The following is a 22777-nucleotide window of genomic DNA, read 5'->3' as shown; positions in this document are numbered from 1 at the left end:
AGCGCGCATGCGCCAGCAAATCTCACGAGATCCACCGTCTCCTAGCGACCGAGTCCCTTGTTTCCTAGGAGACGTGATGCTGCCGTGAATCCGGCGAAGAGAGAGGAGACGACATGTATAAGCTGGACCTGCCTGTGGACCTGGAGGAGGCTGCCGTGAGGCAGAGGAGGAGGAATGCCGAGCAGCAGAGGCAGAGCCGGGTGTTTGACGCCAGAGTCAGGACCATTGGGGTGAGTGGGGAGGAAATAGAGGATTTTTGCTATGTGCAGTGATCAAGTAATCTGGGGGCCGCCAGCTGTTGAAAAACTACAACTCCCAGCATGCCCTGACAGCCTTCGGCTGTCAGGGCATGCTGGGAGTTGTAGTTTTTCATACCGTAAGTCACTATGCTGTCAGACTGGAAAGAATACACCACTTCCTGCAGGGCATACAGCATCTGATAAGTACCGGAAGACTGGAGATTTATTTTTTTTTAAATAGAAGTAAATTACAAATCTATATAACTTTCTGACTCCAGTTGATTTAAAAGAAAAAGATTTAAAGGACCCCTTTAATCCTAGGATAGCCCCTCTAATCCCCGGTCACAGCACCTATGTGGTCAGATTCTCATATAATCCCTTCTAGCTTCGAGTCCCCCATGATGACCACTATAGAGCCTCCTATCTGTGTGCTGCTGTACTACGTGATGACCAGCAGAGGGCGCTGACAATCTGTCACTCTATAAGCCAAGGAAAGCACTGATGCATACCTCACGTGTAACCTTAAAGTGTCACTGTCGTTTAAATTTTTTTGCAGAAATCAATAGTACAGGCGATTGAGTTTATTAGCCGAAAAAATTCATTTTTATCATGAAAAAGCAGTTTGAAGCTCTCCCTCCTGACTTCATGGTTTTCTATGGAGAGGGGAGGGAGATGAGGCACCAAAATAGGACAACAAAGAGTTAATTTACAGCTACATCACCTGGCTATCTCCTCTGAAGTCAGCACTGACCTCTCTCACCTCTGAATGCAGGCTTTCACACAGCTCCTGCTGTGTAATCCTTTGTTCTCTGCTGGCGACTAATCTCCTCCACCCCCCTCCCCTCTCCATAGGTTACACAGGGCACGACTGATGTAAAAGAGTGGAGATTTCCTGATAATGAGCAGTGACTGAGAGAGGAGGGGGGGGGGGGACCTGGGGAAAAGCTAAACACAGCATTGTGTCTATATGACAGCTGCATTACATGCCTGCTAGCACAAGGTGGCGCTGCTGAGCCTATGACTGCAGCCAGGATAGCGCTACTGTCTTAACCCCTTAGAGGCGGCCATCAGTTTGCACTGCACGTGACGTGTGTATAGGTAGGGATCAGTAGTGATCAGAAATTCTTACATGAAGAGTCCTTTACCTGATCAATACTTCTGGATTTCTCTCCACAGGTGGATAAGGAGGCCTTGGATGTCCAGATACACGACAAGAAAATCCAGAAAGAAATTGAGACTAAACGTCAAGAAGCATTCGGTAGGTGATCCCTCCATACACATACATGCTGGCAGTCCCCGTGCCGTACACACAGTCTCTCTGCATGGAGTGAGAGGGGAGGACACCGCGGCCAGACTTCTCTGTCCCTTCCACACTCTCTCTCAACTTTTATCTGTCAGGACAGGAGTCAGGAGGAAACTGTCCCAGAGGCCACTATACACTATACTGGGGGCCACTATACAAGGAAGCCACTATACACTATACTGGGGGCCACTATACAAGGAGGCCACTATACACTATACTGGGGGCCACTATACAAGGAGGCCACTATACACTATACTGGGGGCCACTATACAAGGAGGCCACTATACACTATACTGGGGGCCACTATACAAGGAGGCCACTATACATTATACTGGGGGCCACTATACAAGGAGGCCACTATACACTATACTGGGGGCCACTATACACTATACTGGGGGCCACTGTACAAGGAGGCCACTGTACACTATACTGGGGGCCACTATACAAGGAGGCCACTATACAACGAGGCCACTGTACACTATACTGGGAGCCACTATACAAGGAGGCCACTGTACACTATACTGGGAGCCACTATACAAGGAGGCCACTGTACACTATACTGGGGGCCACTATACAAGGAGGCCACTATATACTATACTGGGGGCCACTATACAAGGAGGTCACTATACACTATACTGGGGGCCACTATGCCAGGAAGACACTATTCTGGGGGCCACTATACCAGGAGGACACTAAACTGGCGGCCATTATACTGGGGCCACTATACCAGGAGGCGCTATACTGGGGGCCACTATACCAGGAGGCGCTATACTGGGGGCCATTATACTGGGGGCCACTATACCAGGAGGCCACTATACTGGGGGGCCACTATACCAGGAGAACACCATACAATGTACTGGGGGCCACTATACCAGGGGGACACTATACTGGGGGCCACTATACCAGGAGAACACCATACACTATACTGGGGGCCACTATACCAGGGGGACACTATACTGGGGGCCACTATACCAGTGGGACACTATACTGGGGGCCACTATACCAGGGGGACACTATACTGGGGGCCACTATACCAGGACGACACTATACTGGGGGCCACTATACCAGGAGGACACTATACTGGGGGCCACTATACCAGGAGGACACTATACACTATACCAGGGGAACACCATACACTACACTGTGGGCCACTATACCAGGTGGACACTATACACTGTACAGGGGGCCACTATACCAGAAGGCCACTATACTTTATACTGGGGGCCACTATACCGGGAGGACACTATACCAGGGGAACACCATACACTATACTGGGGGCCACTATACCAGGAGGACACTATACCAGGGGAACACCATACACTATACTGGGGGCCACTATACCAGGAGGACACTATACCAGGGGAACACCATACACTATACTGGGGGCCACTATATACACTATACTGTCAGACATCCGTGCTGCCGCTCCATTCAGCACTTCTAGCCTGACAAAGAGCGCAGTATATCCTCATCAGTGGATATAGGGCAGCAGCACATGTCTGAGGGTCACAGTCGGACACTGGGACCCCCACCCATCAGACACTTATCACTTATCCTGCGAGGGGTTGCTGCCATTACATAAAAGATACCCTTTCTTTTCCATAAACATCGCCCCCTTCGTCCTCAGGCTATGACTGCTATTGCAGCTCAACCCAATTCACTTGAATAGTCCGCAAAATCGTATTGTTATCCATTTTCCCTTGACGTCTCCGTTCCCTTTCGCTACCAGACGCTCAGATGGTGCAAAGCGACAAGATCCTCTGCTTACTAGACGAGCGACAAAAGGACGACGTCCGTCACCTGAACCAAGCCATCGACCAGTTCAGACTACAGTTCCAGAAGAGAGAAGACCGCCGGGAATACGACCTGTACGATCCAATGACCTTAAAGAAAGACCTCCCGCCTCGCCTGTCCGATGACGACCCCCGCTGCACTGTCTCCGGGGTCCAACGCCTGCTAGGAGAGGATCTGACCGAGAGGATCCGCAAGAGAGAACAGCAGGAGCAGCTGCGGGAGTGGTCCCTACAGCAGCAGCAGGAGTGGGCCGAAGCCTTAGAGGACAAGAGGTTGGCAGGTGAGGAGAGACATAGAGACGTCATGGACAGTATAGAAGGGTCTCTAGACCAGGGTTGGGAACTTTGAATCTTCAGCTGTTGCAAAACTACAACTCCCATCATGCCTGGACAGCCAAAGCTAAAGCTTTGGCTGTCCAGGCATGATGGGAGTTGTAGTTTTGCAACAGCTGATGAGCCAAGGTTCCCTACCCCTGGTCTGGACTGTCTCTGGAGGACCCAGCATGTCCCTACATTACACAAACTTCCCATTGATTTCAGTGGGGGTTGTGTAATGCTCCTTTTCTCCTGTGGTGGCGCTGCAGGAGAGATATTACTTGCTTTAATGCAGATTCCAGGTGATCATTGAGGGTCCTGTGATGAGTGTATAGTCTGGGGACTCTAAAACCAAAGACCGACTTAAAGGGGTAATTCAGAGAAAAAAAAAATTAACTGATGTCAGAAAGTTACACAGATTTGTAATTTACTTCTATTTAAAAATCTCCAGTCTTCCAGTACTTACCAGCTGCGGTATGTCCTGCAGGAAGTGGTGTGTTCTTTCCAGTCTGACACAGTGCTCCCTGCTGCCACCTCTGAAAGGTTTTCTATGGGGATTTCCTACTGATTTGGACAGTTCCTGACATGGACAGAGGTGGCAGCAGAGAGCACTGTGTCAGACTGGAAATAACACACCACTTCCTGCAGGACATACAGCAGCTGATAAGTACTAGAAGACTTGAAGTTTTTAAAATGAAGTAAATTACAAATCTGGATAACTTTCTGACACCAGTTGATTTCACCAGAGTTCCCCTTTTGGGTGCGTTCACAGGTACAGAATCTGCTTCAGATTCGATGGCGCAGATTTTAGGTTGCAGATTCAAAGCAAATCAAATCTGTTGCAGATTCTGTACGTGTGAACGCAGCCCTAATTCACTTCTTAGGGGTCCAGGATTGACCAGATATAGTTTCAGTAACAAAGAAGGTGTAACGCCCGGAGTAGTGGATCCACTGGACCGGCACCAGCGATGGCACAAACCTCACCAGGGAGCGGAGTCTAAGGGGTCGCTGGTTTTCACCAGAGCCCGCCGCAAGGCGGGATGGACTTGCTGCGGCAGGCGACCCCCAGGTCGCTACCCCTGGCTTGGTTGCTGGTGTCGGCAGGCGAGGCGTGGCAGGAGATGGCACAGGCAATAGTCTGCAGATGAGAGAGCACGTGACAGGCTGGACACGGGAACAGGTGGAGTGACAGGGGAACAGGAACCAGGAACAGGGACTTAGGACCAGGTAACGGACAGGACTCAGGAACAGGGACTTGGGACCAGGTAACGGACAGGACACAGGAACAACAGGGAGCTGGGCCAAACGCTATGGGAAGCATGTAGAGGCTCCAACACTAAGGACAGGGCATGCTGGGATTTATAGGGGAGTGATTGGGTGCAACTACCAATTAGGAGCGCACTGCCCCTTTAAATCTGAGACAGCCGGCGCGCGCGCGCCCTAGGAGGCGGGGCCGCGCGCGCCGGCCGGCACAGCGGGAGACAGGAGCGTGGAGAGGTGAGGCGCCCCCCGGGGCCGAGGTGACAGCAGCGCCGGGTCCCCGACTATGGACACCGGCTGCTGCATAGGGCAGGTAGCGGTCGCGGCGGCGGCCCGGAACGCGGGACGCCGCCGCGGCCGTAACAGTACCCCCCCCCTTTGGCCTCCCCCTCTTTCTTGCCTGCAAATGGCACAGGAAGCCACAAAGTCTTTGACATCTTGGGATAGGCTGGGCCACCAGTAGTGGCGAGAGATCCGTTGGCCGGTCTTACGGACTCCCGGGTGCCCGGCCTCCAACGAGGAATGTCCCCAGTTCAAAATACCTCTTCGAAGCGCAGGGTGAACATGAGTCTTTCCGGGGGGTACTCTCTGAAGAGTGGAGGTGACGACTGGTACTAGGCGATCAGGCGGTATAACGTGGCAAGGGACCTTCTGTAAGTTCTTCCGGTGGTGAGAGGATACGACCTTAGTCTTGGGTATGGGGAGAGGGTACACCTCGGCAGAGAAGGCATCCGCCGAGTCTTGGTCTTCTGCCGGTAGGCCGGATAGAGGCTTGGCCGGGACAGGAAATGACATAATACACTTGGTCTGAGGTGACTTGAGACACTGGTGGGAACAGTCCTGACCCCAACTGAGAATCTCCCCGGTTCTCCAGTCCACCTGAGGGGCATGTTTTTGTAGCCACGGGAGTCCCAGGAGGACCGCGGGGGAAGAATGGGGCAGGACGTAGAAGGATATCTCTTCTTGATGTGAAGGACCCACCTGGAGGACTAAAGATGCGGTCTGGTAGTACACACGGTCGGTAAGAATTTCGCCTGTGACCGAGGAGATAGTCAGGGGCCTGGCTAGTCGGGTCACGGGTAGCCGCCATCTTTGGACCAATGTTGCCGCAATAAAACTGCCTGCTGACCCAGAATCGAGGAAGGCAGTAGTCTGATGATTTTGTCCTGAGGGAGTCCGGATGGAAACTGGCATAGACAGACTTGGAATGGTGGCATTCACACCTAGGGACACCTGTCCCACCGGACCTAGGTGCGAGCATTTTCCGGATGTTTGGGGACGTAGGGGACATCCCAGCCGGAAGTGATCGGAACCACCGCAATAGAGACAGAGATTCTGCTCCAGGCGCCGGATTCTTTCATCAGGCGTCAGGTGAGCCCGTTCCACCTGCATAGGAATCTCAGGAGAGGGTTGGGACATCGAAAGGTCAGGATTCTGGAAAACTGGCGCCAGCTGGGGATGGCGACGGGAACGGGTTAGTAAATGTTCATGCCGAACCTCCTCCTCCCTCTCCGAAAAACGAGTATCAACTCGGGTGGCCAGTAGAATGAGTTCGTTCAGGGAGGTAGGCAGGTCTCGGGCAGCGAGCACGTCTCTCACACGACTAGACAGGCCCTTCTTGAAGGTGGCCAATAGGGCGGCCTCGTTCCAGTCCAATTCGGCTGCCAGGGTGCGGAACTGGATGGCGTAGTCACCAACAGAGGAGCTGCCTTGAGAGAGATTGAGAAGAGCAGTCTCGGCTGAAGAAGCACGGGCAGGTTCCTCAAAGACGGAGCGAAACTCAAATAGGAAGGCCCGGAGATTGGCAGCAACTGGATCATCACGGTCCCACAGTGGCGTGGCCCAGGCCAGGGCTCTACCTTCTAATAGGCTGATGATGAAAGCCACTTTAGAGCGCTCGGTGGAAAACTGACTACTCAAAAGTTCAATGTGCATGGTGCACTGAGTCAAGAATCCTCTGCACAACTTAGAGTCCCCAGAGTACTTGCTTGGGAGGGCCAGTCGGAGTGAAGAAGAAGCGTCAGGAGGTGGTGTGCGCTGGGCAGTAGTCTGCTGCTGTAAGGCGGCAGTGAGTTGCTGGATCTGCTGTGACTGTTTCTGGATTTGTTGCGCCTGCTGAGTGACCACTCTGGCGACGTCACGGAGATCGGGCACCTCGCCGGGATCCATGGTTGGAGCCTACTGTAACGCCCGGAGTAGTGGATCCACTGGACCGGCACCAGCGATGGCACAAACCTCACCAGGGAGCGGAGTCTAAGGGGTCGCTGGTTTTCACCAGAGCCCGCCGCAAGGCGGGATGGACTTGCTGCGGCAGGCGACCCCCAGGTCGCTACCCCTGGCTTGGTTGCTGGTGTCGGCAGGCGAGGCGTGGCAGGAGATGGCACAGGCAATAGTCTGCAGATGAGAGAGCACGTGACAGGCTGGACACGGGAACAGGTGGAGTGACAGGGGAACAGGAACCAGGAACAGGGACTTAGGACCAGGTAACGGACAGGACTCAGGAACAGGGACTTGGGACCAGGTAACGGACAGGACACAGGAACAACAGGGAGCTGGGCCAAACGCTATGGGAAGCATGTAGAGGCTCCAACACTAAGGACAGGGCATGCTGGGATTTATAGGGGAGTGATTGGGTGCAACTACCAATTAGGAGCGCACTGCCCCTTTAAATCTGAGACAGCCGGCGCGCGCGCGCCCTAGGAGGCGGGGACGCGCGCGCCGGCCGGCACAGCGGGAGACAGGAGCGTGGAGAGGTGAGGCGCCCCCGGGGCCGAGGTGACAGCAGCGCCGGGTCCCCGACTATGGACACCGGCTGCTGCATAGGGCAGGTAGCGGTCGCGGCGGCGGCCCGGAACGCGGGACGCCGCCGCGGCCGTAACAGAAGGACTCTTCATTTAGTTTCCCATATACCCTTTTGATAGAATTGCCATGCTTTTAAAGGCATTATCCAGGCTTAGAAAAAAAAAACACAGCCACTTTCTTTAAAAAGAGCGCCACCCCTGCCCTAAGGTTGTGTGTGGTATTACAGTTCAGCTCCATTTACGTTAGCGGAACGGAGCTGCAAATCCCCCGCACCCAGGGACAAGAGTGGTGCTGTATCTGGAAGAAAGTGGACATGTTTTTCTAAGCCTGGATAACCCCTTTAATTTTCATGGTACTTACCTTCTACCTAATTCCCAACATGGTATCTCCTACAGAAAGTCTCTATGACAAAATGAGAATCGAACTTGACAAAAAGGCGGTGGAACTGCAAAAAATGGAAGAGCAAGCGAAGCGAGAGATCTGTACATACACCAAAGAATTCAACAGAGCGCAGGTAACACATTAGGGGGCGCTGCGGCTATCTCTTAGTCTACTGTGGATGGCACTGGGGGCACTGAAGCTATCTCTTACTATACTGGAGTTGGCACAGGGGCACTGCAGCTATCTCTTACTATACTGTGTATAGCACAGGGGGCACTGCAGCTATCTCTTAGTATACTATGGTTGGCACAGGAGGCACTGCAGTTATCTCTTACTATACTGTGGTTGGCACAGGGGGCACTGCAGCTATCTCTTAGTATACAATGGTTGGCACAGGGGGCACTGCAGCTATCTCTTAGTATACTGTGTATAGCACAGGGGGCACTGAAGCTATCTCTTACTATACTGTGTTTGGCACAGGGGGCACTGCGGCTATCTCTTAGTATACTGTGTATAGCACAGGGGGCGCTGCGGCTATCTCTTACTATACTGTGTATAGCACAGGGGGCACTGCAGCTATCTCTTAGTATACTGTGTATAGCACAGGGGGCACTGCAGCTATCTCTTAGTATACTGTGTATAGCACAGGGGGCACTGCAGCTATCTCTTAGTATACAGTGGTTGGCACAGGGGGCACTGCAGCTATCTCTTAGTATACTGTGGTTGGCACAGGGGGCACTGCAGCAATCTCTTAGTATACTGTGTATAGCACGGGGGGCGCTGCAGCTATCTCTTAGTATACTGTGTATAGCACAGGGGGCACTGCAGCTATCTCTTACTATACTGTGTATAGCACAGGGGGCACTGCAGCTATCTCTTAGTATACTATGGTTGGCACAGGGGGCACTGCAGCTATCTCTTAGTATACTATGGTTGGCACAGGGGGCACTGCAGCTATCTCTTAGTATACTGTGTATAGCACAGGGGGCACTGCAGCTATCTCTTACTATACTGTGGTTGGCACAGGGGGCACTGCGGCTATCTCTTAGTATACTGTGGTTGGCACAGGGGGCACTGCAGCTATCTCTTAGTATACTGTGGTTGGCACAGGGGGCACTGCAGCTATCTCTTAGTCTACTGTGGATGGCACTGGGGGCACTGCAGCTATCTCTTACTATACTGTGGTTGGCACAGGGGGCACTGCAGCTATCTCTTACTATACTGTGTATAGCACAGGGGGCACTGCAGCTATCTCTTAGTATACTGTGGATGGCACTGGGGGCACTGCAGCTATCTCTTAGTATACTGTGGTTGGCACAGGGGGCACTGCAGCTATCTCTTAGTATACTGTGGTTGGCACAGGGGGCACTGCAGCTATCTCTTACTATACTGGAGTTGGCACAGGGGCACTGCAGCTATCTCTTACTATACTGTGTATAGCACAGGGGGCACTGCAGCTATCTCTTAGTATACTGGGGTTGGCACAGGGGGCACTGCAGCTATCTCTTAGTATACTGTGTATAGCACAGGGGGCACTGCAGCTATCTCTTAGTATACTGTGGTTGGCACAGGGGGCGCTGCAGCTATCTCTTAGTATACGGTGGTTGGCACTGGGGGGCATTGCAGCTATCTCTTAGTATACTGTGTATAGCACAGGGGGCACTGCAGCTATCTCTTAGTATACTGGGGTTGGCACAGGGGGCACTGCAGCTATCTCTTAGTATACTGCGGTTGGCACAGGGGGCACTGCAGACTCTTAGTATACTGTGGATGGCACAGGGGGCATTGCAGCTATCTCTTAGTATACTGTGTATAGCACAGGGGGCACTGCAGCTATCTCTTAGTATACTGGGGTTGGCACAGGGGGCACTGCAGCTATCTCTTACTATACTGTGTATAGCACAGGGGGCAATGCAGCTATCTCTTAGTATACGGTGGTTGGCACAGGGGGCACTGCAGCTATCTCTTAGTATACTATGGTTGGCACAGGAGGCACTGCAGATATCTCTTAGTATACGGTGGTTGGCGCAGGGGGCACTGCAGCTATCTCTTAGTATACTGTGGTTGGCACAGGGGGCACTGCAGCTATCTCTTAGTATACTGTGTATAGCACAGGGGGCGCTGCAGCTATCTCTTAGTATACTGTGTATAGCACAGGGGGCAATGCAGCTATCTCTTACTATACTGTGGTTGGCACAGGGCGCACTGCAGCTATCTCTTAGTATACTGTGTATAGCACAGGGGGCACTGCATCTATCTCTTACTATACTGTGGTTGGCACAGGGGGCACTGCAGCTATCTCTTAGTATACTGTGTATAGCACAGGGGGCACTGCAGCTATCTCTTAGTATACTGTGGTTGGCACAGGGGGCGCTGCAGCTATCTCTTAGTATACGGTGGTTGGCACAGGGGGCATTGCAGCTATCTCTTAGTATACTGTGTATAGCACAGGGGGCACTGCAGCTATCTCTTAGTATACTGGGGTTGGCACAGGGGGCACTGCAGCTATCTCTTAGTATACTGTGGTTGGCACAGGGGGCACTGCAGCTATCTCTTAGTATACTGTGGTTGGCACAGGGGGCACTGCAGCTATCTCTTAGTATACTGTGTATAGCACAGGGGGCACTGCAGCTATCTCTTACTATACTGTGGTTGGCACAGGGGGCACTGCGGCTATCTCTTAGTATACTGTGGTTGGCACAGGGGGCACTGCAGCTATCTCTTAGTATACTGTGGATGGCACAGGGGGCACTGCAGCTATCTCTTACTATACTGTGTATAGCACAGGTGGCACTGCAGCTATCTCTTAGTATACTGGGGTTGGCACAGGGGGCACTGCAGCTATCTCTTAGTATACTGTGTATAGCACAGGGGGCACTGCAGCTATCTCTTAGTATACTGTGGTTGGCACAGGGGGCGCTGCAGCTATCTCTTAGTATACGGTGGTTGGCACAGGGGGCATTGCAGCTATCTCTTAGTATACTGTGTATAGCACAGGGGGCACTGCAGCTATCTCTTAGTATGCTGGGGTTGGCACAGGGGGCACTGCAGCTATCTCTTAGTATACTGTGGTTGGCACAGGGGGCACTGCAGACTCTTAGTATACTGTGGATGGCACAGGGGGCATTGCAGCTATCTCTTAGTATACTGTGTATAGCACAGGGGGCACTGCAGCTATCTCTTAGTATACTATGGTTGGCACAGGGGGCACTGCAGCTATCTCTTAGTATACTGTGTATAGCACAGGGGGCACTGCAGCTATCTCTTAGTATACTGTGTATAGCACAGGGGGCACTGCAGCTATCTCTTAGTATACTGTGGTTGGCACAGGGGGCACTGCGGCTATCTCTTAGTATACAGTGGTTGGCGCAAGGGGGCACTGCAGATATCTCTTAGTATACGGTGGTTGGCGCAGGGGGCACTGCAGCTATCTCTTAGTATACTGTGTATAGCACAGGGGGCGCTGCAGCTATCTCTTAGTATACTGTGTATAGCACAGGGGGCACTGCAGCTATCTCTTAGTATACTGTGGTTGGCACAGGGGGCGCTGCAGCTATCTCTTAGTATACTGGGGTTGGCACAGGGGGCACAGCAGCTATCTCTTACTATGCTGTGTATAGCACAGGGGGCAATGCAGCTATCTCTTAGTATACGGTGGTTGGCACAGGGGGCACTGCAGCTATCTCTTAGTATACAGTGGTTGGCGCAGGGGGCACTGCAGATATCTCTTAGTATACGGTGGTTGGCGCAGGGGGCACTGCAGCTATCTCTTAGTATACTGTGTATAGCACAGGGGGCGCTGCAGCTATCTCTTAGTATACTGTGTATAGCACAGGGGGCAATGCAGCTATCTCTTAGTATACTGTGGTTGGCACAGGGGGCACTGCAGCTATCTCTTAGTATACTGTGTATAGCACAGGGGGCGCTGCAGCTATCTCTTAGTATACAGTGGTTGGCACAGGGGGCACGGCAGCTATCTCTTACTATACTGTGGTTGGCACAGGGGGCACTGCAGCTATCTCTTAGTATACTGTGGTTGGCACTGGGGGCACTGCAGCTATCTCTTAGTATACTGTGGTTGGCACAGGGGGCACTGCAGCTATCTCTTAGTATATTGTGGTTGGCACATGGGGCACTCCAGCTATCTCTTAGTATACTGTGGTTGGCACAGGAGGCACTGCAGTGATCTCTTAGTATACTGTGGTTGGTGCAGGGGGCACTGCAGCTATCTCTTACTATACTGTGTATAGCACAGGGGGCACTGCATCTATCTCTTAGTATACTGTGGTTGGCACAGGGGGCACTGCAGCTATCTCTTACTATACTGTGTATAGCACAGGGGGCACTGCAGCTATCTCTTAGTATACTGGGGTTGGCACAGGGGGCACTGCAGCTATCTCTTAGTATACTGTGGTTGGCACAGGGGGCACTGCAGACTCTTAGTATACTGTGGATGGCACAGGGGGCACTGCAGCTATCTCTTAGTATACTGTGTATAGCACAGAGGGCACTGCAGCTATCTCTTAGTATACTGTGGTTGGCGCAGGGGGCACTGCAGCTATCTCTTAGTATACTGTGGTTGGCGCAGGGGGCACTGCAGCTATCTCTTACTATACTGTGTATAGCACAGGGGGCGCTGCAGCTATCTCTTAGTATACTGTGGTTGGCACAGGGGGCACTGCAGCTATCTCTTAGTATACTGTGTATAGCACAGGGGGCGCTGCAGCTATCTCTTAGTATACAGTGGTTGGCACAGGGGGCACTGCAGCTATCGCTTACTATACTGTGGTTGGCACAGGGGGCACTGCAGCTATCTCTTACTATACTGTGGTTGGCACAGGGGGCACTGCAGCTATCGCTTACTATACTGTGGTTGGCACAGGGGGCACTGCAGCTATCTCTTAGTATACTGTGGTTGGTACAGGGGGCACTGCAGCTATCTCTTAGTATACTGTGGTTGGTACAGGGGGCACTGCAGCTATCTTAGTATACTGTGGTTGGTACAGGGGGCACTGCAGCTATCTCTTAGTATACTGGGGTTGGCACTGGGGGCACTGCAGCTGTCTCTTACTATACTGTGGTTGGTACAGGGGGCACTGTAGCTATCTCTTAGTATACTGTGGTTGGTACAGGGGCACTGCAGCTATCTCTTAGTATACTGTGGTTGGCACAGGGGGCACTGCAGCTATTACTTAGTATACTGTGGTTGGCACAGGGGGCACTGCAGCTATCTTAGTATACTGTGGTTGGCACAGGGGGAACTGCAGCTGTCTCTTACTATACTGTGGATGGCACTGGGGGCACTGCAGCTATCTCTTAGTATACTGTGGTTGGCGCAGGGGGCGCTGCAGCTATCTTTTAGTATACTGTGGTTGGCAAAGGGGGCACTGCAGACTCTTAGTATACTGTGGTTGGCGCAGGGGGCACTGCAGAGTCTTAGTATACTGTGGATGGCACTGGGGGCACTGCAGCTATCTCTTAGTATACTGTGGTTGGCGCAGGGGGCACTGCAGCTATCTCTTAGTATACAATGGTTGGCACAGGGGGCACTGCAGACTCTTAGTATACTGTGGTTGGCGCAGGGGGCGCTGCAGCTATCTCTTAGTATACTGTGGTTGGCGCAGGGGGCGCTGCAGCTATCTCTTAGTATACTGTGGTTGGCGCAGGGGACACTGCAGCTATCTCTTAGTATACAGTGGTTGGCACAGTGGGCACTGCAGCTATCTCTTAGTATACTGTGGTTGGCACAGGGGGCACTGCAGCTATCTCTTACTATACTGTGGTTGGCACAGGGGGCACTGCAGCTATCTCTTAGTATACTGTGGTTGGCGCAGGGGGCACTGCAGCTATCTCTTAGTATACGGTGGTTGGCGCAGGGGGCACTGCAGCTATCTCTTAGTATACTGTGGTTGGCACAGGAGGCACTGCAGCTATCTCTTAGTATACAATGGTTGGCACAGGGGGCACTGCAGACTCTTAGTATACTGTGGTTGGCGCAGGGGGCGCTGCAGCTATCTCTTAGTATACTGTGGTTGGCGCAGGGGGCGCTGCAGCTATCTCTTAGTATACTGTGGTTGGCGCAGGGGGCACTGCAGCTATCTCTTAGTATACTGTGGTTGGCACAGGGGGCACTGCAGCTATCTCTTACTATACTGTGGTTGGCACAGGGGGCACTGCAGCTATCTCTTAGTATACTGTGGTTGGCGCAGGGGGCACTGCAGCTATCTCTTAGGCACAGGGGACACTGCAGCTATCTCTTAGTATACTGTGGTTGGCACAGGGGGCACAGTGGCTTTTGTCAGCATATTGGTACACATGGCCGGGCACTGTGGGCACAGCTCACCTACACGTCCCTCTCTGGCCTCTGGTGATAGTATAACTACAGGAGTGCAATCCTTCCCCATGGGTCCCCATTGTGTCTACATTACCCAGCATGCCGCACTCTATAATCAGGCCGGTCGCGAGTCTCCAGCTCTCCATAAAGCCTAAGTGTTTCCGCATGTTCATTACCGGCCCCAGAGCTGTGACTGAGAACCTTCCCAGCTTTTCCATGGAAACATTCCCAGTTAATTGTCGGCCATTCATCCTCCCGGCTAATGGTCCTGACATCTCCACTTATGGCCGCCCCGCAGGATTTACTCCCTGGTTTTAGCCGAGTCAAGAAGTCAACGTCCTCTGTAGACACAAGTGAGTGGTGCGATGGCTTTGAAGTCGGCGATTACTGAGGAATGGCCGTCTCCAGTGTTACTCTGCTTGTTTGTTCAGGGTAAAGTGTGCAGAAGGAGGACTGTGCTAACTAAGATAAAGGGGTTCATATGTATCAGAGGACTGGAGACGACTTGGGTGGGATTTCTGCAGGGTCAATATATATTCTATAGATTTAAGAATCAAAAAGTGTCCCTCTTGTCCTTAGTTTGGGTGCGGTATTGCAGCTAATTTCTATTTAAGTGAATGAAATTTGAATAATTTTTTTCACGGAGTACCCCTTTAATTCATTATGCAATCCAATAGGACAACATGTACAGTATTAGGCCATGTTCACACAACGTAAGTTGTGTATTAATCATGGCCGTTGTTGCCATTGGCTGTGATTAATACACAACTTAAGTGCACTGCAGCTAGAGGGAATCCCAGCCGGAGTGTATACACACAGTATATATTTCATACCAATTGAAGACAAGGCACTACTTGAATATATACAAATGACCTAAATAAGTAAAGGGTGCTCAGTTGTGGTATACACATAGTATACACTCCGGCCACAATCACTATCAGCCATACAAAAAAAGAACATGCGACATGTCAGTTTTGTGCGGCTGCTATTTATTGAATAGCAGCCGCACAAGCCTGACAAGTCACACAATAGAGAGTGCGGCTCCATTGCTTCCAATGGTGAATTGGGATGCGGGCGCACACGGATGTGCCCGCATCCCAATTTAGCACAAATGAAAATCGTCTGGCCGATACTGCAGTACCGACTGGGATGATCTTCACTGACACCGGCCGTTCTGTGTGTGAACATGGCCTTACACTACACACAATATAGCTCATGGGAGCACTTTTTCTATACGGACAGGCTGAAGAGTCTTTACAAAGAAGAAAGCTAGAAAAACAACATCAAGAAGAAGACAATTCAGTAGAGGTCACCAACAACATGGAAGGAGACCTTCTCTCGGAGAACCCAGCACAAGCTATCAGCGCCTTCGGCCCTCACCGTGTGATCACCGATCGCTGGAAGGGAATGAGCCCGGAGCAGCTGAAGGAAGTGATGGATGTCCAGCAGCAGCAGCTGCAGGAGAAGATGGTACGATGGTGTACAGGGGTCAGTCAGGAGGCCTAATGAGCAAACCTCAAGCAAGCTGGGGTCTGTCCGAACCAGATTGCGCGCCATTTGACTGAAGAAGCGGCTGGAGAAGTTGGATGCTGCCCTAGGGAGCCCTGGAAAACATGGATATGGCCTATGGCCTATGGCTCTATCCATGTTTTTCATCCAACTTCTGTAGCCGCCGGTAATCAGACGCCGCACGATAGGGTTCGGACAGACCTAAGCATGCTTGATGTTTGCCCATCTCTAATAATAATCCATTTCTTCCATAGAGACTGAAGGAAGAGGAAAGGCAGAGACAAGCAGAGTGGGATAGGAGGAGAGTGCAAGAGGCTCGGGCCATGGTCCTTCTAGAGCGCCAGCAAAAACGCCAGGAGAAGGAGCTACGTAAGGTGCAGGATCACATCAACCTGCAGCTGGCACAGGCCCATAAAGCCCAGTGAGTAGCATACAGTACATATTCATCTAAAAAAATCTCTAGTGTATACAGCTTCTATGTAGGCCCATGCGTCCTCATGCGCAGTTCAAAGAGGTACTCCGATAATTCTCCCCCCCAAAAAAGTTCCCAACCCCCCTAGGTCTTACATACTGCTCCCCAAGAGTTACTTCCACACCCCTCCGGCAGTTCCACGCCACTCTAATCTTAGCCTTGGTCATCTAATTTCATGTGAGGTCATGTGATTTCTCCTACGTCATCTATGGGCTGGGTTAGCTAGCACATTGTATAGCTAACCCAGCCCACAGACGGAGATCACGTGCTCTAAGACGGAGAGGACGTATGAGCAGAATTTTTGCATCCAGAGTGGGTAAGTAAGGGCAAACTTCAGGGTAAGGCCATGTTCACACAACGTATGAGACCAGCTGTTCCGTGGCCCAGCCGCAGAGTTCTGATGCAGGCGGATCCGTGCGCACCCGCATCAGAACTCTCCACAGCACACTATGAAGCGTGCGGCCAGAGCCGATCGCTCCACAGTGTGCACTGACATGTCAGTTGTTTGCGTCGCCACAAGGGATCTCGGCCGGAACGTATACTATGAGGGAGATTTATCAAACATGGTGTAAAGTGAAACTGGCTTAGTTGCCCCTAGCAACCAATCAGATTCCGCCTTTCATTCCTCACAGACACGTATATTTTTGTATTAATCACGGTTGTTGTTATACGAAAATATACGTTGTGTGAACATAGCCTAACATTGCGATACATATATGACATTCCTGGTGGATTGGGGAGGGTTAACTTTTGCCTGGCTGGAATACCCCTTTAAACAATCCCTAACAACAAGAAGAGACACTATCACTACAGAGTCAGACTACACACGGTTTGTTTGTAGTCTGTCACCATGGAAACACATAGCTCAGCATAGGATCTGTATGCACAAATGAAAAGAATTAATTGTGACCCAATAATTTTCATAGTCGCCCTATTTAACGGGGGGGAGGGGGCGGTGTAAACCAATAAAAGCCATCCAGCCTTGCATGCAGACCATATTGGCTTTCTGGCCCACACCTCATCCACAACATTTTGGACGAACTCCTCGAATTCGCTGTTAGTTACTTTAATGCAAAACTTCTAGGAAAAAAAAAAACCTATAATGTCGTTTTCCAAAAAGCAAAAGATTTACAGCTTTTCCAAGCATCGTATAAAGTATTGTAAATGACTCTCGATACCATGCGCGGCAAAGTGCTAGGGATGGATGTCAGGCTGGGAGGCCGCCCCAGGCGTTGGCTGGACGGGCTGGAATGCTCATGAACCTTCAGTCTTTTCTTGCCCGTGATTCACAGTCGATCCTCAGTTCTAGACATGAAGGATTTGCTGTAATATACTACACGGAGAGTAATACACCCGAACCACACGGACCAGCTCCATGTATAATGCAGCTGCCCATGGCTTCATCTCTCCGTGATCACAAGTAGTGCAGTGACAGGGGGACTAGCCACCAGGTAGACCCCCCAATTATCCATCCCAAAGCCTACTAAAGGGATGGCAGCTGCCCGCTCTATCACACTGCTCCTCATGATGGTTGGTTCAATGTGGGGGTCTGGGACACAAGGCCGAATCCAGGGCCTGTGCCCACATGCCCATTGCCAGCATCACTTTTTATGATCACAGAGGATGAGACAACAAGCCTCCTAACATTGACGATGGTGACAGGCTATGCCAGGAAATCTTCCCATTATAGTGTGTACATAAATAAAACTCAAATTTAAAGGGGTACTTTAGCGAAAAATGTTTTATTTAAAATCAGCTGGTGTCAGAAAGTTATAAAGAGTTGTAATTTACTTCTATTTAGAAATATCTAATCTTCCAGTAATTATCAGCTGCTGTATGTCCTGCCGGGAGTAGTGTATTCTTTCTATTCTGACACAGAGCTCTCTGCTGCCACCTCTGTCCATGTCAGGAGCAGTAGACATCCCCATAGAAAACCTCTCCTGATCTGGACAGTACCTGACATGGACAGAGGTGGCAGCAGAGAGCACTGTGTCAGACTGGAAAAAAGACACCACTTCCTGCAGGACATACAACAGCTGATAAGTACTGGAAGTCTGGAGATTTTTTTTAAATAGAAGTAAACTACAAATCTATAGAATTTTCTGACACCAGTTGAGATTAAAGAAAAAGAAAATTACCGGAGTACCCCTTTAAGCAAGCCCATTGACTATTAAATCTCTGTAGGCCCAGCTCCCACAACCCCCATTGATCGGCTTTATCACTAGGAAAGTGGCCACTACAGGAGAAATGTGGTATTACAACTTTTCAAATTAAAGGGGTTATCCAGCGCTACACAAAAGCATGGCCACTTTCTTCCAGAGACAGCACCGCGCTTGTCTCCAGTTTAGCTGCAGGTTGTGTTGAAGTGAATGGACCATAACTGCAAACCACAGCGGTGCTGTCTCTGGAAGTAAGTGGGCATGTTTTTGTAGCGCTGGATAACCCCTTTTAATTTTTGTGTATACGATTCCTGGATGGGCCGTGTCCACATGGGTAACGGAAAGAATCCCTCTCCTAGGGCAGAACCACCAGTAACCCTATCCCCACCCCATTGTAAAGCATTGACCCTGATCACTTATCCCCACCCCCCATTGTAAAGCATGGACCCTGATCACTTATCCACCCCCCATTGTAAAGCATGAACCCTGATCACTTATCCACCCCCCATTGTAAAGCATGAACCCTGATCACTTATCCCCACCCCCCATTGTAAAGCATTGACCCTGACCACTTATCCACCCCCCATTGTAAAGCATGGACCCTGATCACTTATCCACCCCCCATTGTAAATCATGGACCCTGATCACTTATCCCCACTCCATTGTAAAGCATTGACCCTGATCACTTATCCACCCCCCATTGTAAAGCATTGACCCTGATCACTTATCCACCCCCCATTGTAAAGCATGAACCCTGATCACTTATCCCCACCCCCCATTGTAAAGCATTGACCCTGACCACTTATCCACCCCCCATTGTAAATCATGGACCCTGATCACTCATCCACCCCCCCCATTGTAAAGCATTGACCCTGATCACTTATCCACCCCCCATTGTAAAGCATTGACCCTGATCACTTATCCACCCCCCCATTGTAAATCATGGACCCTGATCACTTATCCCCCCCCCCCATTGTAAAGCATGGACCCTGATCACTTATCCCCCCCCCCCCCATTGTAAATCATGGACCCTGATCACTTATCCACCCCCCCATTGTAAAGCATGGACCCTGATCACTTATCCCCACCCCCCATTGTAAAGCATGGACCCTGATCACTTATCCACCCCCCATTGTAAGGCATGGACCCTGATCACTTATCCACCCCCCATTGTAAGGCATGGACCCTGATCACTTATCCACCCCCCATTGTAAAGCATGGACCCTGATCACTTATCCACCCCCCATTGTAAAGCACTGACCCTGATCACTTATCCCCCCCCCATTGTAAATCATGGACCCTGATCACTCATCCACCCCCCATTGTAAAGCATTGACCCTGATCACTTATCCCCCCCCCCCCATTGTAAATCATGGACCCTGATCACTCATCCACCCCCCATTGTAAATCATGGACCCTGATCACTTATCCACCCCCCCATTGTAAAGCATGGACCCTGATCACTCATCCACACCCCATTCTAAGGCATGGACCCTGATCACTTATCCACCCCCCATTGTAAAGCATGGACCCTGATCACTTATCCCCCCCCCATTGTAAAGCATGGACCCTGATCACTTATCCACCCCCCATTGTAAAGCATGGACCCTGATCACTTATCCCCACCCCCCATTGTAAAGCATGAACCCTGATCACTCATCCACCCCCCATTGTAAAGCATGGACCCTGATCACTTATCCCCACCCCCCATTGTAAAGCATGGACCCTGATCACTTATCCCCCCCCCCCCTATTGTAAAGCATGGACCCTGATCACTTATTCCCCCCCCCCCCCCCCCTATTGTAAGGCATGGACCCTGATCACTTATCCCCCCCCCCCCCTATTGTAAAGCATGGACCCTGATCACTTATCTCACCTCTTTCATTTCCAGGAAGAACTACCTCAACCAAGAAGTATTTTCTAACACCCCGACAGATCAGTATTTTGAACAATTTAATACGACCAGCCGATGAACATGGACGCAGATACCTAAAAGACGTCTCTTCCAGGGCCGTGTAGTGCAGCCCTCCTGCACACATGTGTTTTCCTCATCTCTCGCTTACAGATGTAAACCAACTGCTGAGAAGCTATCTGCCATGTGTCCGTCCTATTCTTCCCTCTCGGGTGGGGCGTGAAGTTGTCTGAAGTTGAGATCAGACATTTAGTTTAGTTTTGATGTCTCTTCCCTGTTCTATTGTAGCAAATTTAATTGTATAAACACTATTCTCACAGAATCATCCGAGTTCGAGTGTTTTTTAAAGGGATATTCCATCGTTACAGCTGTTTTTAGATCTAAATTCAAACTTGCATGAAGCAACTTTGCAAATAGACACAAATGAAAATCTGTCGTTTTGTGTATGCAGCTCCTGTGCAAACCTATGTCTCCATGGTAACAGAGCACAAACAAATCCTTTCCATTTGTCCTCTACTTTTTTCTTATGCACATTAGAAACAGGAGAAAGCTCACAGCCTGTTGAGATGCAGGGACACATGGTACACAGCAGGGACTCCAAAGCAAGGACTACACTGATGATGACAGCCTTACATCATCAGTGTAGAAGCCATACTAACGATCTGCAATGATGTCATGGTCACATGACCATGGTGAACCAGGTCCTTAACTTAGGGGGCATTTTAACAGAAGAAGGAGTGCAAAGGAGCTGCTAAAGAACCTTCAGGGTAATTGGAGTAGGGGTACTATTACCTGGCCCCATAAACGAGCGCCGATCTACTACATGGGCGCTCGTTTACTGGGCCTATTACACAGCCCGATGATTGTTTAACAAGGGCTGCAGGCCGCTCTGAAGCTGCAGCGTGTGGGATCCAGGGAGAAGCAGACCGCAAGGGGAGCCCTGGACCATGGACAGGTAATGTATACACTTCGCAAATCGTCAACCGCCGGACGCGCACCGCTATTACACGTATCAATGCGCGGTCGGCGCCCGACAATTATAGGTCCAAACCTAAATCGTTCTCATCGGCTGATCGTTGTGTTTATTATACGGAACGATAATTGGCCGGATAGTGGCGATTCAGGCGATTATCGTTCCGTGTAATATAGCCCTAAATGTCGAAGAGAGAGTAGCTTCCAAAGGTAGAAGAGAAGGTAAAGAAGGGAGCCAGTGCTGCTGTGTGTATTTGTATGTGTGTCTGCTTTTGTGTGTGTTTGTCTGCCTGTCTGCTTGTGTGTGGTGCAGTGTGGCGTTGGATAATACAGGTGGAGCAGTGTGTAATGGTGCTTTGTGGCGTTGGGTAATACAGGTGGAGCAGTGTGTAATGGTGCAGTGTGGTGTTGGATAATACAGGTGGAGCAGTGTGTAATGGTGCATTGTGGCGTTGGATAATACAGGTGGAGCAGTGTGTAATGGTGCAGTGTGGTGTTGGGTTATACAAGTAGAGCAGTATGTAATGGTGCACTGTAGTATTGAATTATACTGGTGGAGCAGTGTGTAATGGTGCAGTGTGGTGTTGAATAATACAGGTGGAGCAGTGTGTAATGGTGCAGTGTGGTGTTGGATAATACAGGTGGAGTAGTGTGTAATGGTGCAGTGTGGTGTTGGATAATACAGGTGGAGCAGTGTGAAATGGTGCATTGTGGTGTTGGATAATACAGGTGAAGCAGTGAGTAATGGTGCAGTGTGGTGTTGGGTTATACAAGTAGAGCAGTATGTAATGGTGCACTGTAGTATTGAATTATACTGGTGGAGCAGTGTGTAATGGTGCAGTGTGGTGTTGGATAATACAGGTGGAGCAGTGTGTAATGGTGCAGTGTGGTGTTGGATAATACAGGTGGAGCAGTGTGTAATGGTGCAGTGTGGTGTTGGATAATACAGGTGGAGCAGTGTGTAATGGTGCAGTGTGGTGTTGGATAATACAGGTGGAGCAGTGTGTAATGGTGCATTGTGGCGTTGGATAATACAGGTGGAGCAGTGTGTAATGGTGCAGTGTGGTGTTGGGTTATACAAGTAGAGCAGTATGTAATGGTGCACTGTAGTATTGAATTATACTGGTGGAGCAGTGTGTAATGGTGCAGTGTGGTGTTGAATAATACAGGTGGAGCAGTGTGTAATGGTGCAGTGTGGTGTTGGATAATACAGGTGGAGCAGTGTGTAATGGTGCAGTGTGGTGTTGGATAATACAGGTGGAGCAGTGTGTAATGGTGCAGTGTGGTGTTGAATAATACAGGTGGAGCAGTGTGTAATGGTGCAGT

The 22777-nt window shown here is 50.6% G+C and overlaps 1 protein-coding gene across 1 annotated transcript; it reads left to right on the top strand.

Annotated features, from left to right (window-relative positions):
- Window positions 1-16: 16 nt before the first annotated feature.
- RIBC2 (RIB43A domain with coiled-coils 2) lies at window positions 17-20801 on the top strand. Its single transcript, XM_069967882.1, has 7 exons — window positions 17-230; window positions 1416-1497; window positions 3272-3616; window positions 8108-8226; window positions 15670-15897; window positions 16191-16357; window positions 20459-20801. The coding sequence occupies exons 1-7, from the start codon at window positions 114-116 to the stop codon at window positions 20538-20540; spliced, it is 1140 nt and encodes a 379-aa protein (XP_069823983.1). The 5' UTR covers window positions 17-113; the 3' UTR covers window positions 20541-20801.
- The last annotated feature ends 1976 nt before the right edge of the window (window positions 20802-22777 follow it).

This window comes from Dendropsophus ebraccatus, chromosome 1 (assembly GCF_027789765.1).
Source record: "Dendropsophus ebraccatus isolate aDenEbr1 chromosome 1, aDenEbr1.pat, whole genome shotgun sequence".
NCBI lineage: Eukaryota > Metazoa > Chordata > Amphibia > Anura > Hylidae > Dendropsophus > Dendropsophus ebraccatus.
This window is presented reverse-complemented; position numbering and strand designations above follow the sequence as displayed.

Excerpts from the sequence above, each read along its gene's own strand:
- RIBC2 (XM_069967882.1), top strand. The coding sequence starts at position 114 with ATGTATAAGCTGGACCTGCCTGTGGACCTGGAGGAGGCTGCCGTGAGG. Across the intron at positions 15,898-16,190 it reads AGCAGCTGCAGGAGAAGATG|AGACTGAAGGAAGAGGAAAG; the intron begins GTACGATGGTGT and ends TTTCTTCCATAG. Across the intron at positions 16,358-20,458 it reads GCACAGGCCCATAAAGCCCA|GAAGAACTACCTCAACCAAG; the intron begins GTGAGTAGCATA and ends TTTCATTTCCAG.